General features: G+C 47.7%; 1 protein-coding gene across 1 annotated transcript in view; it reads right to left on the bottom strand.

Annotated features, from left to right (window-relative positions):
• ACACB (acetyl-CoA carboxylase beta) overlaps positions 1-15260 on the bottom strand; it is a 153318-nt gene that overhangs the window by 61850 nt on the left and 76208 nt on the right. Inside the window, exons 16-20 of the mRNA XM_006894831.1 lie at positions 12059-12204; positions 7579-7729; positions 5671-5805; positions 3440-3586; positions 345-533 (exon numbers count right to left, since the gene is read on the bottom strand). Of these exons, the coding sequence (XP_006894893.1) occupies positions 345-533; positions 3440-3586; positions 5671-5805; positions 7579-7729; positions 12059-12204 (768 nt within the window). The remainder of the gene's footprint in view (positions 1-344; positions 534-3439; positions 3587-5670; positions 5806-7578; positions 7730-12058; positions 12205-15260) is intronic.

Genomic DNA, 15260 nt, shown 5'->3' with positions numbered 1-15260 from the left:
AAGATGTTAACTCACAAAAACGGCTGAGAGAATGAAAAGTGCAAATAAGGTGGTGAAAAAGATCACTCCTCTTGATGTCAGCCAATGTTAGGGAAAATGTTCTCTCTAGCTGTACCTACTGTTTGCTCCTGTTCTGCAGCATGTAAAGCCTCAAGATTGGTGACGTGCACTCAGGCAACCACTGTTTTGTAGGAAATGTACAGATTCTGCAGGGCGATGTGGTAGAGAACCCTCAAGCTCAACAATCTATGGCTTTAAGTGAGTCTCAGGAAGCTTGGTGTGCACATCAGAGGAGGACCAGAGCCCACGAGCATCAGGGGGCCGGGTGAGGCAGGGGTACATACCTGCTGGCTGGGGAACTGGCACAGCACCGAGGTGATATTACTGGCATACTGGGCCATCACCCTGCGCACGGCCTTCTCCACGGGGGAAGGGATACGGCCCGACACACTGGTCATGATCTCCTGTAGCTCCAGCAGTGGTAGTGACGGGTGCCGGAGGGTCATCATGAGCTTCTGCACCCACTCCTTCAGCTGCAGCAGGTACCCGGAATAACCCACAATGCACCTTACCCAGGTCCCATGTGCCCCACATCCTCTACTCTCATCCAGGGTGGGATGTCTCCCACTGCTCAAGGTTGCCTAGGAAACACCCAGCTTCATCCACAACAAGGCAACTCTCTCCTCTTCACACATCCAGAGCACCAGAATGGAGCAGAAGCATGACACACGACCCTGCATGGAGACAATGCTGGGGACACCTCCCAGGCAAGGCCTACACTATTTGAAGGTCTCTGACCTGTATACGTTTTTGTTTGGTTCTCAGGGACTGCCCTACAGAAAAGGAGGATTACTGTTCTGAGTCTACCCTTAACAATGCTAAAGCAGAGAACTTAATTAAGTTTCCCAACATTATCCAACCAGTAAGAAGCAAAGCCAGGATTCAAACAGATCTAACAACTCCAGAGACTCTTAACACCTACTGGGTAGTACTTCTGGGGATATTTCAATAATTGGAGGTCAATGTATGTGGTGATGTTAGGCTAAAAGTTGGCTTCTTTTACCCATTACAGTTAGCTCCCTCAGGTCAGCTACCTTAGCTGCAGGCACATGGTCTTTAAAATCAGTATGGTCTTGCAAATCACCAATAGCTATGGGATAAGGATAAGAGAAAGAGTGCTTCCCACACTGAGCAGCAAGACTTGAGGTGAGCAAGACTTGTGGTGGTAAGACTTGAGGGAGACTGGAGCAAGACCCTGGTGATGGTGGTGGAGAGACCGTGGCATTGCTGTGAAGAAATTATGGCAAGGTGTGACCTGAGGCTTGCATTTGTGCTGGCCATAGTTAAAGGGTTTTTGCTGTTCTTGTCAGATACTTGAAGGAGAAGGTGACTTATAACAGCTCTGAAGCAAACCTTGCTAGATGATTTGGATTTGGCTGCTGAACTGAAACCAGGGCCTGGACTAATTGAGGAATGGTGCGCTGGAACCTGGGATAAGACCTGGACTTGTACTGGTGATATTCTGTGCCTCTTCTACTCTCCAAGTTGCTTCCCTAATAAACCTCATTCTCATACCACAACTGTGCATCTGTGAATCAGCAATGAATAAATGAACCCCCTTGCTGCTGGTGTGGCTCTAGAAGTGCCCTGAGGCTAGCCTGCAGGCTCTTTATCTGCTGTCTACTGTGGAGCAGTGAGGGTCTATACTATCCTGACTCCTTCTGGCCCTTTTAGAGAGGTGCTCACAGCCCTGTGCCTCAACTGTCCCATTTTTGGCTCTCTAGACAATGGGCTTTGTTATTTTGGGTTGTTTTTGCCTGCTCTAGACCCTCTTCTCAACTTGTAGCCAAAAAAGAGATGAAAATACTAGGAATAAAATACTCTTTCATGTATAGACAGATATATATAAAGAGTTAGATAGATTTTGATAGATCTATTAACACCCTGCAGTCAAGTCAGAACCAACTCACAGCTAACCTTCCAATAGGATTTTATAAGTTGTAAACTGCAAACATGTTGTGAAGTTAAATGTACAAGAATGCACATTGCTGGCAATGGCTACACAAATGCTACAACTATAGCCATTACAACTAGGCAGCAGAGCATGGGAGTTGAGAAAACGGACTCTGAGCCAGAAGGCCAGAGTTCAAACCTCAGCCTTGCCTCTTCACCTGTAACATAAGGCAAGATTCTTAGCATCTCTTTACCTTAGTTTCTATCCTGTAGAAAGGTAATATTATCAGTCCCTATGTCAGAAAGTCAGGAGGATTAACTGAAAGTAAATATTATAGGCTCAGAGCAGTGAAGTCAGAACACATAGAAAATGCTAAACAAGGCTGACTATTGCTGCCATCATGTGCCAGTAAGATGCAGAATGAGAAACCGCACATGATGCTGTCATTAGTGACATCAGCTTTAGCATCACAGGTCAGCAGTCTGTAAATCTGGAAACTACCCATTTCTCAACAGAGTGAGCAGACAAGAAGATATCAGAATGGTGTATTAATCACAGGTGTATTCCCAAATCAAGTGCCTTGTTTCTCTGTTCACCCAGAGAGCTGACACACAGCTTCCATTCTCAACGTCCTATTTGAACATCTTCCAGTCTTCAGCTGAATGGAACCAGTGAAGATCGAGTTTTTTCACTGAAAAGCAGTATTTACTTTTTAATGTTACTATTTCTTCGTATCATCAAGAGAGGAAGCATATGCTGAGTCGTTACAGTCGGGCTGAGGAACTGACGTGCAAAAAGACACCTTATTTGCCTTATTAAAACAGCTGTTGCTTTGCACGTTCCTTTGCTTGAACGGAGGAGTACTAGTGGTGGTGTGCTAAGGCATTAGGCAGCTAAACAAAACACTGGCAGTTCAAATCCCCAAGCTGCACTCAGGAGAATAATAACGCAGTCTACCTCCTTCTGATTAACTCTTCCAAAGAGTTACAGTTTGGAAACCCTACAGGGTAGTTCTGCTTTGTCCTACAGGGTAAGTAGGAGTTGGAATAGACTCAATGGCAGGGGGTTTAACTTGTGATCTGATGGCTTAGTGGTAAAGAATTATGCTGCCAATCCTAAGGTACATGGTTCGAATTCCCCAGTTGCTCTGCAGGAGAAAGAGGGGTAATCTTTCATGTGACTTACAGCCTCTGAAAATCTACCAGAGGGTCAGCTCTGAGTTGGTTCTGACCTCAACAGCACAAAACAACAACAGCTGGCATGGTTAAACAATCAACTACTAACTGAAATCCACCCAGAGGAGCCTCAGAAGAAAGGCCTAGTGATCTCCAGCTGAACAATATGCCACTGACAACTCTACGGAGCTCAGTTCTTCTGCCATGAGTGGGAATCAATAGCCACAGCTCTCCACTTTGCTTCCTCATTTCCTTAAACAAAGCCCTCTGCTCTTACAGCATAAAGGCTCCAGGACCCCTGGTGACTCACCTTGATGCTGAAAATGGGCTCAGGAAGACAGTAGCCATTCATGACGTTGGTCAAGTTTTCCAGGACGCTGTGGAACACCTGGTGCAGCTTCTCCCCGAGGATGGGCAGAGTGGGCTGGGCAGGGAGCTCCCCCAGGAAGGGCTCAGCCTGAGGAGAGACCCAAGAGGGAGAGGTCAAGACACTGTGGGATCCCAAGTGAAGTGAGGTGAGCTGAGGAGAGAAGCAGATCCGCTACGTATGTAAGTAATTAGAATGGAGCCTGAAAAGGTGGGAAATTGCACTGGAAAGGTGAAAACAGAAATTTTATATGACCCAGCTATTTCATTGCTTGGAATATACCCTGAGAGGATGAGAGCTGAGACACAAGCACAGACTTCTATACCAATGTTCATAGCAGCGTTATTCATCATCACAAGAAACAGCCCAAATGCCCAACCACAATGGAATGGATTGAGAAATCATGGTACATTCAGACAATGGAATACTACACAGTATGTAGGAGCAATCATTCTGTAAATTACTACCTAACTTGGGAGGGACTGGAGAGCATTATGCTGAGTGAACTAACTCAGTCTTGTAAGGACAAATACTGTATAAGACCATTATTGTAGAACAAGTATGAGGATCCAAGGAGGGGAGGGAGGAGGCTTAATCATGGGGTCACACAATTTGATGGGCGAAGGGAGGGATGGGTAAATGAAAGGATGACAAAGAATTTTATAAACTTTGTATGTAAACCAGCATAAAATTTAAAAAAGAAAATAGGAACTTTAGGTAATAACAATGCATTAAAAAAATTTAAAAATTAAAAAAAAAACCAATGCATTCATAGTGGCTCCTTGGGCGTGGGTGGTGCAGTGGTTTAAGCACTGTGCTGCTAAGCAAAGGATTTGGTGTTTTGAACCCACCAGCTACTACTTCCTGAGAGAAAGATGTGTGGAGTCCAGTTCTGTATGCACTGAGAGTCCTGGAACCCTATGGGGCCAGGCTACTCTGTCCCCTCAGGTTGCCACAGATCAAGTTTGTAACAGTGATGAATGTGAGATGTAGTCACAGATGGCACTGGGTCTGTATATTATCTTCACAACATTGTAATAAATCTAAAACTGCCCCTCTGTTTATTTACCAGCAACGACGACGACAGGATGACTGGGGAAGGCCTCACGTGGGAAATTTGTGTCTGAGTAACGTTCAAAAGCAGTGAAAGGGGAACCCTGAAAATGTCTGGGGAATGTCCTTCCAGGTAGATGGTCTCCTGGTGGGAGAGGCCCAGCAGGTCTGATTCAGCAGGAACTGAGGGAGAGAATGAAGCAGGAGTAACAGGGAGGACAGTTCACTGGGGCTCTTGCAGGCTGTCAAATTCTCACTTCCTGTGCAGACAGGAGACTCGGGTTTGGTCTTAGTCAATGTGTTTCATATGCAGCCACCATTTGTCTATCAATAGGGGCTTTGCAGGTTGCTGCGATATTACTAGCTATGCATGTGAGTGCTGGACAATGAATAAGGAAGACAGAAAAATAATAGATATCTTTGACCTGTGGTGCTGGAGAAGAGCACTGAACACCCCATGGCTGGCCAAGAGAACATGTCTTGGAGAAGGTGCAGCTGGAGTGCTCTTTAGAGGTAAAACTGACGAGGCTTTGCCTCAAGTACTTTGGATTTGCTGCTAGGAGGGGCTATTCCATGGAGAAGGACATGATGCTGGGAAGAGTGGAGGGCCGGCGATGGAGAGGCAGATCCTCAACTAGGTGCACTGACACGGTGACTGCTGCAATGGGCTCTTGTGTGTCAGGAGTGTGAAGGTGGCGCAGGACAGAACAGGGTTCAGATCTTTTGTTTATAGGGTCGCTATGAGTCATGCTCGACTCGACAGCACCTAACAACGACAACAACATGATCCTGAACAGGTTTCAGCACAGTTTGCAGACTGAGAGTAGGAAGAAAAGATTGGCAATCTACTTCAAAAAAAAACAGCCAATGAAAGCCCTGTAAATTACAATGGTACTGGTATGGCACAGGCCTGGGCAGTGTTGTGTTGTGTTCCATTGTATCCTGGGTGTCCAGGAGTCAGGGATGGCTCCACGACAGCTAGGAACATCAGAGCTGTCAAAGAATGTGGGATTTATGCTCAGGGGAATACAGAGAGGAGAGAGCACAGGAGGCTTTGTTGTGCCTGCACCAGACAGAGGCGGGGGATCGCTGGGCGACTCGGGAAGCTGGGCGCCACCTACCGGGTGCACTTTGGAAGGGTCGTCCAACTCCAGCCTGGCCACCACACAGCCGGCCTCCAGCACGGCGCCCGGCCGCTTGATGTACCTCACCTGGCCGCTCTCCTGCACATTCAGCGTCATGATCATCTTCATCACCTATGCGGCGGAAACAAAGCAAGATGGCTGGTGTCACGCCCAGCACCAATGAGAGCTGGGGAGGAACCCGGGCAGGATTCAAACAAAGAGGAGGACAGCAGGGACAAGCGCTTCTGGAAGCAGGCAAGGTGCCAGGCCTGGTGTGTCCCAAGAACGAACTGCAAGAGCCAACTCTGTGGTGGTGGTGGTGGTGTTCCTTCAAGCTGGCACCAACTCATAGCTCACCCTCCAGTGGGTTTTCAGATGCAGTAAATAATGTGTAAGGAGAGTGCCCATCTTTCTCCTATAGAGCAGCTAGCAGATTTGAACCACGTGCCTTTGCACTGAAAGCATGACTCCTTACCACCAGGCCACTAGAGTTCCCTAACTTGTTCTTGAGGTCGGTATTTAACATCCCCAGCCTACAAACCTGGGAAATGACAATCATCTCCAAAGTAAAGCCTTTCTCTTAGAAATGTAATCACAAAGGGCATTACACAACGTGAGATTGCTAGACAGACAGAGATGATAGATAGATAGATAGATAGATAGATAGATAGACAGACAGACAGACAGACAGACAGACAGACAGATAGATAGATAGATAGATAGATAGATATTGTACATAGGGTCACTATGAGTTGCAAGTGACTCGACAGTACATAATAACATATGTGAGTGTGTGTGTCTGTGTGTTATTGATTGCCGTCAAGTCGAGCATGACTCATTAGCGACCCTATGAACAAAAGACCTGAAGCCTTTCTATAACTATTGTCATTTCTCAAAGTTTCCAGAGGTATATTGTTTAGGAAGTGGATAGGGCAAGAAGCTGTGCTGCAATCCCAAAGGCACACAGTTCAAATCCACCAGCTGCTCTGTGAAAGGATGGGCAATCTTCTTCTGTGTGATTAACTGCCTCTGAAAACCCACTGGAGGGTCCGACTCTACAGTACACAACAATAACAACGTGTGTGTGTGTGTGTGTGTGTGTGTGTGTGTGTATTGATATATATTCCTACTGTGTAGTGAGAGAGTTCTGGTGGCCTTGTGAGTATGTCGTTGTGCTGCCAACCCAAAGGTAAGTGGTTCAGATCCACTAGCTGCTCTGTGGGAGAAAGAGGGGCAGTCTCTTTCCATCCAATTTACAGTCTCTGAAAACCCACCAGGGGATCAGTTATAAGTTAGTTCCAACTTGTCAGCATATAACAACGGCAGCAATAACACATGGCATATGAAGCATTTTGTTTTGTTAAAGGCTGACATCCTAAAAGCATCCTAAACACACACACACACACACACACACACACACACACACCACAAACCCTCTGGGGAATTCTTCAGGAGATGAAGAAGTCTGCTGGCAGTACAGCATCAGGCCCTTTCATTTGCCTCCTCTGAGCATCTGGATAGGGGCAGGTTTGTTACATGCCAGTGAGTCAAGAGAGAGCCTGTGGCTTAGTCGCTGGGATCACAGGAACCAGGGTCAGCCAGGCAACCCCACCACTCATCAGTACTCTGTGGTCCTAGCAAGTACTTTCCCTCTATCAACCTCAGTTTCCCCAACTGCAAAACTGACAGACAAGTGTTGTACCACTTTGAATAGGGAAGGGCATTTGGGTTGAATCACACACACTTGGTCTGGTTTGGGACAGGCACCCAGTGGCCAAGGTAAGAGATGTGCTGTTTCCTTGCACCCACAAGTTATGACAGAGACTCTCTGTTGGAGTGTGGGTGGAGAGAGGCCATAGGTCCCAGCCCCCAGAGAGGGAACCCTGAGAGCCACTCTGTGCTCACCTCCATCTCGGCGTAGCTGCTCCCAGCCTCAACGTGGCCCCCATCCTCCACTGTATACTGGATCAGCTTCCCAGCCGACGGCGATCTCAGGACTGAGGGGTCATTCTCCTTCTCAAACACGCACGTCTTGTTGCCAATAGTAACTCGGTAACTGGGAGCGAGAGGGAGTGAGGGCAGAGGAGGCCTGTAAATCTGGTAAGCCCAAGCCAGGCTTTCAATAAAATTAAATGTTTTTGTTATGTGCTGTCAAGTCGACGTGACTCGTAGAGACCCTATGTACAACAGCCCTGAACCCTGTTCTATCCTGAGCCAACCTTATCATCTCTGACACACCTACCCTCAATACCCCAGTCACTGAATCAGTCCATCTCATTGAGGGTCTTCCTCTCTTGTGCTTTCCCTCCACCCTCCCAAGCATGACGTCCCCCTCCAAGGACTGGTCCCTCTTGGAAACATGCCCAAAGTATGTCAGACAAAGCCTCAGAATCCTTGTCTATAAGGAACAGCTTGGTTTCACCCTTTCCAGGTTGAACCTGTTTGTTCTCCTAGCAGTCCATGGTATATTCAACACTCTTCAGCACAACAGCTCAAAGCCATCAAATCTCCTTTCATCACCCCTAGTCATTGTCCAGCTTTCTGATGCATAGCAAGTAACTGCAAAGACTATGGCCTAGATTAGGAGCACCTTAGTCTCCAGAGTGACATTATTGCTCTTCAGTGCTCTGGTGAGGTCCCTGACAACAGACTTTCCAATGCAATTTTTATTTCCTGGCTGCTGGTACCAAGAGTGTTGATGGTGGAGCTGAGCCAACTGAAGCTGTTAATGTCCATTTCTTCAGTGTTTCTATGACAATAAAGGTCAGAGATGGTGAGGATGGCACAGGATCATTCTGTTGAGCACAGGGTCCCTGTGACTCAGAGACCTGATGGCAGCTGATAGCAACAACAAAGGCACCACCCTCTACGGGTCCTTGTTGTTACTAGGTGCTGTCGAGTAGAGCACTACTCTTTTTTTTTTTTTTTTTTTTTTTTTTTTTTGGTTCTTTTTTTTTCTATAATTATATTTTATTAATTTTCATAAACATTTACAGAGATTTTGGGCTTCCACTCATTCATTGTTGCACTATTCTCTCTACCCTCCTCCCAGTTTGTTCTTGTCCAAATGCCACAGTGCTTGTCAAAGCCAGTTCTGATTAATCTTCTTTGTCAGTGTGTCCTTTGCCATTCCCTATCACTCCTCCCTGAGAGAGACTTCACCCTGATTCATAAGGAAAAGGGGATGACGTATTCTCTTAGCTACTTCCTGCTGAAAAGGGACGCTGTGGGTTTCAGGGTGAAGATCTTCTCTCACTACTCTAAAGGGCCCCTTTGGCAATAGGAAACACATAGACTATTATGGAGATTGATTTTGGAATTTAGATGCACTCTTATTGATTGTGCTTGGCTGTACATGTTCATATCCTTGAAGATGTATCATGGGGGTGTTGCAACCTAGAAGACCCAAATTTGACTAACAAGTTATAAGTACATGAGTCCAAAAATTAAGAGCACTACTCTTAATGACCCTACGAACAACGGACCTGAACCCTGTTCTATCCTGCGCCATCCCCATACTTCCTCACACACATGAGCCCAATGCAGCAGTCATTGTGTCAGTCCACCTGGTAGAGGGTCCTCCTCTCTTTTGCTGACCCTCCACCCTTTCCAGCATCATGTCCTTCTCCAAGGAACAGCCCCTCCTAGCAACATGATCAAAGTATGTGAGGGGAAGCTTCATCTTGTCTCCAAAGAGCACTCTGGCTGCACCCTCTCCAAGACGTATCTATTCATTCTCTTGGTCGTCTATGCAATGCTCAGTGCTTTTGTCCAACATCAAAGCTCAAAGGTGTCAATTCTTTTTCTGTCATCCTTATTTGTGTCCTTGAGGAGTCTTTATTCCCAAACAACAGCCTTTGATCATTATTACAAAAACTAAAACTAATTATCAATTATATCAAGGCTTCAGACACAAATTTAAAACGTAAGATTCAATGGCCTTTCTATATCTCAGCAACAAACAACTGGAACTTCAAGTTAAAAGCATCCCACTTACATTAACAATAAAATAACCAAGACACACGGTTCAAATCCACCAGCATCTGCGAGGGAGAAAGACAGGCAAACTCTTCCTGTGTGATATACTGTCTCTGAAAACCCACTGGAGGGTCAGCTATGGGTCAGTTCTGACTTGACAGTACATAACGACAACAATATGCATACAAGATCTCTATGAGGAAAATGTCAATGTTTGGATGAAAGGCCTCAAAGATTTAGGTAAACGGAGAGACAGTCCATATTCAGGGATAGGAAGACACACTACTACTATCAAGATGTGAGTTCTACCCATTGTAGAGTCAGTTCAATCCCACTCAAAAGCCTAGTGATTTATTTTGTGGAGATCAACACACTGCCATAATGATAACATGGAAAAGGAAAATACGAGAAGGTCCAACAGGATGCTCAAGAACAGAGTGAGGGGACAGACACCACCTGATGCCAAGATGTACCACTGCTCATCCCATTGGGCCCCCACTCAATGTACTGAACTGAGTGAATGTGACAGAGATAAGAAGACAGACACTCTCAAGGGTCTTCAACCATACAAACTACCCTGTGCTCAACAGAATGATCCTGTGCCATCCTCACCATCTCTGACCACTGTTGTCACAGAAACACTGAAGAGATTGAGACTGTTAACAGCTTCAGTTTGCTAAGCTCCACAACCAACACTCTTGGGAACAGCTGGGAAATAAAAAATTCAATTGCACTGGGAGAGTCTGCTGTCACCAGAGTACTGAAGAGCAATGATGTCAGTCTGGAGACTAAGGTGTGCCTGATCCAGGCCATGGAGATAAAACAACAGCAAGAAATATAGGAATAGTTATGATAATAAAGTCAGAGTCACACAAACTATCCAACAGCCTCCCAATGGAATTGTCTTTAGACCTGCAGGGTCCAATATTGTAGCACTTAGCCACATGTTTCCTACAGTGATGAAGGCAGTAGGAAAATTGGCCAAAGAACTGAAAAAATCTATCAGTGGAATCAGAAAAAGGCCCCATGAAAACCACTGATTATCTTTGACACTTGTCACAGAGATATTAAGAGTGAGGTGGTTGCTCACTTCGGCAGAACATATACTAAACATCAGCATGTCTCCTGTGCAAGGATGACACATTTTATATTAAGGGGGGAAAATGAGTGAGCTGGGTGAGCAAAGGATATTGCCTGTTTCTAGAAGAAAAGATCCAGCAGGCCCTGGCATGAGAAGCCAATCAATAAATATTATTCAGTCAGTATCTATTGACTGAAAATCTCTACCTTGTAAGTGAACTGAAGAAAACATGCTTCAACAGCAGGACATAGAATAATCTTGAATTACTTGGGAGGACAATATTTGTGGGTTAAAATGAGAGAATAAGACACACTGGTCTGAATAAAATCCACCACCTTAGGCATCAAGGACGGCGTCTCCCTTTCTAATGGCATCCTTTAGAGCTCAGGGGAGGAGGCCTGCTACTTATTCTTCCTGACTGGATGACCCAACAGAGTCATTTCCATTCCACTTGTCATCTCAGAAGGCCTGGCCAGACTCCCAGGGATGAGAAGTTCACTGAGGCCCATATGGTGGTGCCTCCCATTAAGTGCTGCCACGGCATCCTGTATACAGGGTCACCTTCTTGTCACGTACCTTCCCTGACAGACTGACAGTGCCCAGAGTAGTGACCATGCTCTTATCACAACACCCTACCCAGGGCCTAGCACAGACAGAGCTCATAAACAGTAGATGTAGTAACTAGGCAGATGCATGAATCAACTCTGTCCTGAGATAGTACAGACATGACGCCTTGGGGACTTAGGGGACAGGACCTTGGAAGGAGTGGAGTGGGAAGTCATGCCCTATTCTGCTGACTCCCTCTGGGTGATTAGTAAAGCATCTCCGGAAGTTTCTATTGAAGGTTTTGGGTCAAGGAACCAGTCTCTGCAGCCACTCTCTAAATTGACCAGAGAGGGTATCTGAGCTAAGACAGTGGGGTCTTTGTATGTTCAGCTGTCATGAGAGAAGCTGGAGCCATGTGCCCACAGCCGTGGGAAAAGCTGGCGCCATGTGCCCTCAGCCGTGGGAAAAGCTGGCGCCATGTGCCCACAGCCGTGGGAAAAGCTGGCGCCATGTGCCCACAGCCGTGGGAAAAGCTGGCGCCATGTGCCCACAGATGTGGGAAAAGCTGGCGCCATGTGCCCTCAGCAGTGGGAAAAGCTGGCGCCATGTGCCCTCAGCAGTGGGAAAAGCTGGCACCATGTGCCCTCAGCTGTGGGAAAAGCTGGCGCCATGTGCCCTCAGCAGTGGGAAAAGCTGGTGCCATGTGCCCTCAGCAGTGGGAAAAGCTGGCGCCATGTGCCCACAGCCGTGGGACAGGACCCCGTCCCTGCTCAAGCATACCTGTCAACCTCTTCCTTCATGTAGGTGGTATAGCTGTTTCCATTGTAAGACAGCAGAAGCCCCCCATCGTTCAGCCGATGGGCGTCGATCTCGATGTGACAGCCATTCATGATGAGCACAAACATAGTCAGAGACTGGCGGGCCACCTGTGGGGACAAGACAGATGCTACCTCCCTGGCTGTAGGAGGCCAGCAGGACCCTGGCTTCTAGAGGCCCATGTGGTCCCACCACAGGAGCACTGGGGGGCGATGCTTCCTTTACTCGGCCCCTGCCACATGAGTGGCTCACGAGGTTGGGGAGGGCCTAGTCGCTCAGCTGTCTGCCCATGAGGAGGCTAATGGCTGTAGACATGGTGCCAGCCAGGAATCACCCCCTGATCACATGCCATCAGGGGCTGGTGGATGCTGCCTGATTCCTGTCTTCCAGCAGCATCAGCCTGAGTGGGGCTGCCCTAGGTGGCAGGAGGAGGGGTGTCCAGCTCTATGTGACACTCTGCCAGTGGCCTGGAAGGGAATCAGGCATTGCTCCCCAGGCTTTACAGATTTTGGGGGGTGCAATGAGAAGCATGCACACTTGGGGCTCAGCCTCAGCTCTGCATTTCAGTCCAGTTCAAGCACTGGTCTCACTTGGCCCTCCATTCAATATACTGAGCCACAAACAGGACGGGAAGCAGAAAGCAAATCCCTACAGGGTCCTGTAGCTGCTGTGCACTGTGGAGTAGATTCCGACCCACGTAGCACAAGGTGACAGAGGCATCCTGCCCAGCGCAGTTCTCCACACTGAAATCTCGCTTTTTTTACACTGTGACCTGAGTCAAAGTTTCCCACACCAATCAGTTTTCCATTCACCCACATGTTTTACATTAACAACAATACTCATGGTGTACTCTTCCCACTCCCTCTGTGTGATTCTCATTTCCATTAACCTGGCTAGTCTGTCCTTTTCATCCTCCTGGGCTTCGTACTGGCTTCACTGTATACGGTTGGTTATTCCAAGGCGTGTGGGCCTTCCCAGTGCTGCTAATTCATCTGAGAGGCTCATCTGCTGGTCAGCTGCAAGTTGAGTCACGAGGGTGAGTCCCATTCTAGGTTCCAAGGGTGACTAAGGGCCCTCATTTGGGGCCTAAGCTACAATCATCATGATCTAAGTTACAATCTGCGTGGAAACAAGTCACCAGGTCTTTCTCCAAAGGGCAGCTGGTGGATTAAGCCCCTGATGTTTTGGTTAGCATCTGAGAGTGTAGCCACCGCAACACCAGGACTCCTTCTAAAGGACCTTGGGCTGTTGCCATCAAGCCAATTCACCTGCACAACAACTGCAGAGGATGGAGAAGGAATGAAGCAGCTGGTGGGTGCAGTTGAGGTTTTTGCTAGCACTCAGCACTGCAGCTCCAGGGCCTCTCTACAGATCTTTCCACTCTCTAAAGTATGTGTTTAGGGGCATAAGAGAACAGAAATATAAGAATATTCACCCCAAATTTATTTTACAACAGTAAAATTTAGACTCAAACTAACAACTTTACAATGGAATATGTTAGACCTATATTGTCCTTGGAGAAGGACATCATGCTCGGGAGGGTGGAGGGACAACACAAGAGAGGAAGATCCTGGATGAGATGGTCAGAGTCAATGAGACTGGCTCAGGACAGGGCAGGATTCAGAGCTGTTGCACACAGGTTCACTATGAGTCGCGGGCGACTTGACGGCATATAATAACAACATACCATCCAACAGGGAGCTCTACTGGGCATGTTGCTAGGAGAGGCTATTCTTTGGAGAAGGACATGATGCTGGGAAGGGTGGAGGGACAGCAAAGGAGAGGAAGACCTTCAACCAGGTGGAGTGACTGGGTGACTGCTGCAGTGGGCTCTTCTGTGTCAGGAAGTGTGAGGATGGCACGGGACAGAACAGGGTTCAGATCTCCTGTTAATGAGGTCGCTATGACTCATACTCAACTCAAAGGCACCTAACAACAACAGGGAGCTCTGGTGGCCTAGTGATAAAAAGCTGCATTGCAATCCCAAGGGCAGGCACAGGGTTCAAACCCACCAGCTGCTCTGCAGGCGAAGGATAGGCAATCTAACCCCATGCAATTCACTGCCTCTGAAAACCCAATGGACGGTCAGCTATGAGTTGGTTCTGACTCGATGGCACACAACAACAACAAGAGTGAGTACGAAGTTGTGCTGTCAAGCTAATCAATCAACTGCTCTTTGAAGAAAAGGATGGGCAATTTTCTTCCCAGTGATTCGTATCCTCTGAAAACCTCTAGAGGGTCTGCTAAGAGTCCGTTCTGACTTGACAGCAAGGATCTTAATTTAGTTGGGTCTCCTTTTGTTTGTTTTTTTAATCACATCTGCTAAGATCGCCCCTCTCCACAGGTGGCTACTTAAAATTCAGTAAAATAGGGAGGCTGGTGCTCTCTGTGGCTGGGCTGGGGGCCCACTGCCCTTCGGGATGTGCCCTTCTCCGCTCTATATTGGTTCAACTATGAGCTGGTGTCGAGCTGGCTAAGTGGGTCCAGGCTGAAGAACCAGACATCTGCGGCCATCAGCTTCATAGCTGGCGGCATCTCAGGGACGGCGGCAGCCATCCTGACTCTGCCTTTCGATGTGGTGAAGACTCAGTGCCAGGTCCAGCTGGAGCGATGGAGGCCGTGAGAGTGAGGCCTCCACGTGTGGACTCTACCTGGCTGCTGCCGCGGAGGATCCGAGCCGAGTCAGGGACAAGCGACTCTTTGCAGGATTCCTCCCAGCGCTTATGAGTTTGGCAAAAGCTTTATCCAGAAACTCAACCAGGAGCGGCTGCAGGGCCCTTAAAAGGGGCCAGGGGTTGAGGACCCACTTCCATCTGCTTCATGGATGGACACAGACAGGAGACTAAGCCAAGTGCCTTTTCCTCAGCACTGAGGTGAGGGGGAGGGGAAGCTGCTTCTCTTCCCCACCTCTGGGTCCTCAGCGCCCCCCTCAGACATGGCTTTCTTTCAGCTGCTCCCCATTCCTGAGGCTCAAGGAGCATCACTTTCCCATCTCCCAAGTTCAAGACCAAATCTGATGTCTGCCCACATCCTCATTTCTGTGGCTGGTTGGTTTGTTTTTTGTTGTAACTAGACCTGCCCTAGGAACCAAACACCCTGGCTGGGCCTGCCTCAGTCCTCCCTACTTCCATTAATTCCTTACATCTAGGGGGAAAAAAAACCAAAC

The sequence above is a fragment of the Elephantulus edwardii genome, unplaced genomic scaffold, assembly GCF_000299155.1.
Source record: "Elephantulus edwardii isolate Elephantulus edwardi_28Jun2011 unplaced genomic scaffold, EleEdw1.0 scaffold00151, whole genome shotgun sequence".
NCBI classification, from domain to species: domain Eukaryota; kingdom Metazoa; phylum Chordata; class Mammalia; order Macroscelidea; family Macroscelididae; genus Elephantulus; species Elephantulus edwardii.
Note: the sequence above shows the minus strand (reverse complement) of the source record. Positions and strands in the feature narration are given on the sequence as shown.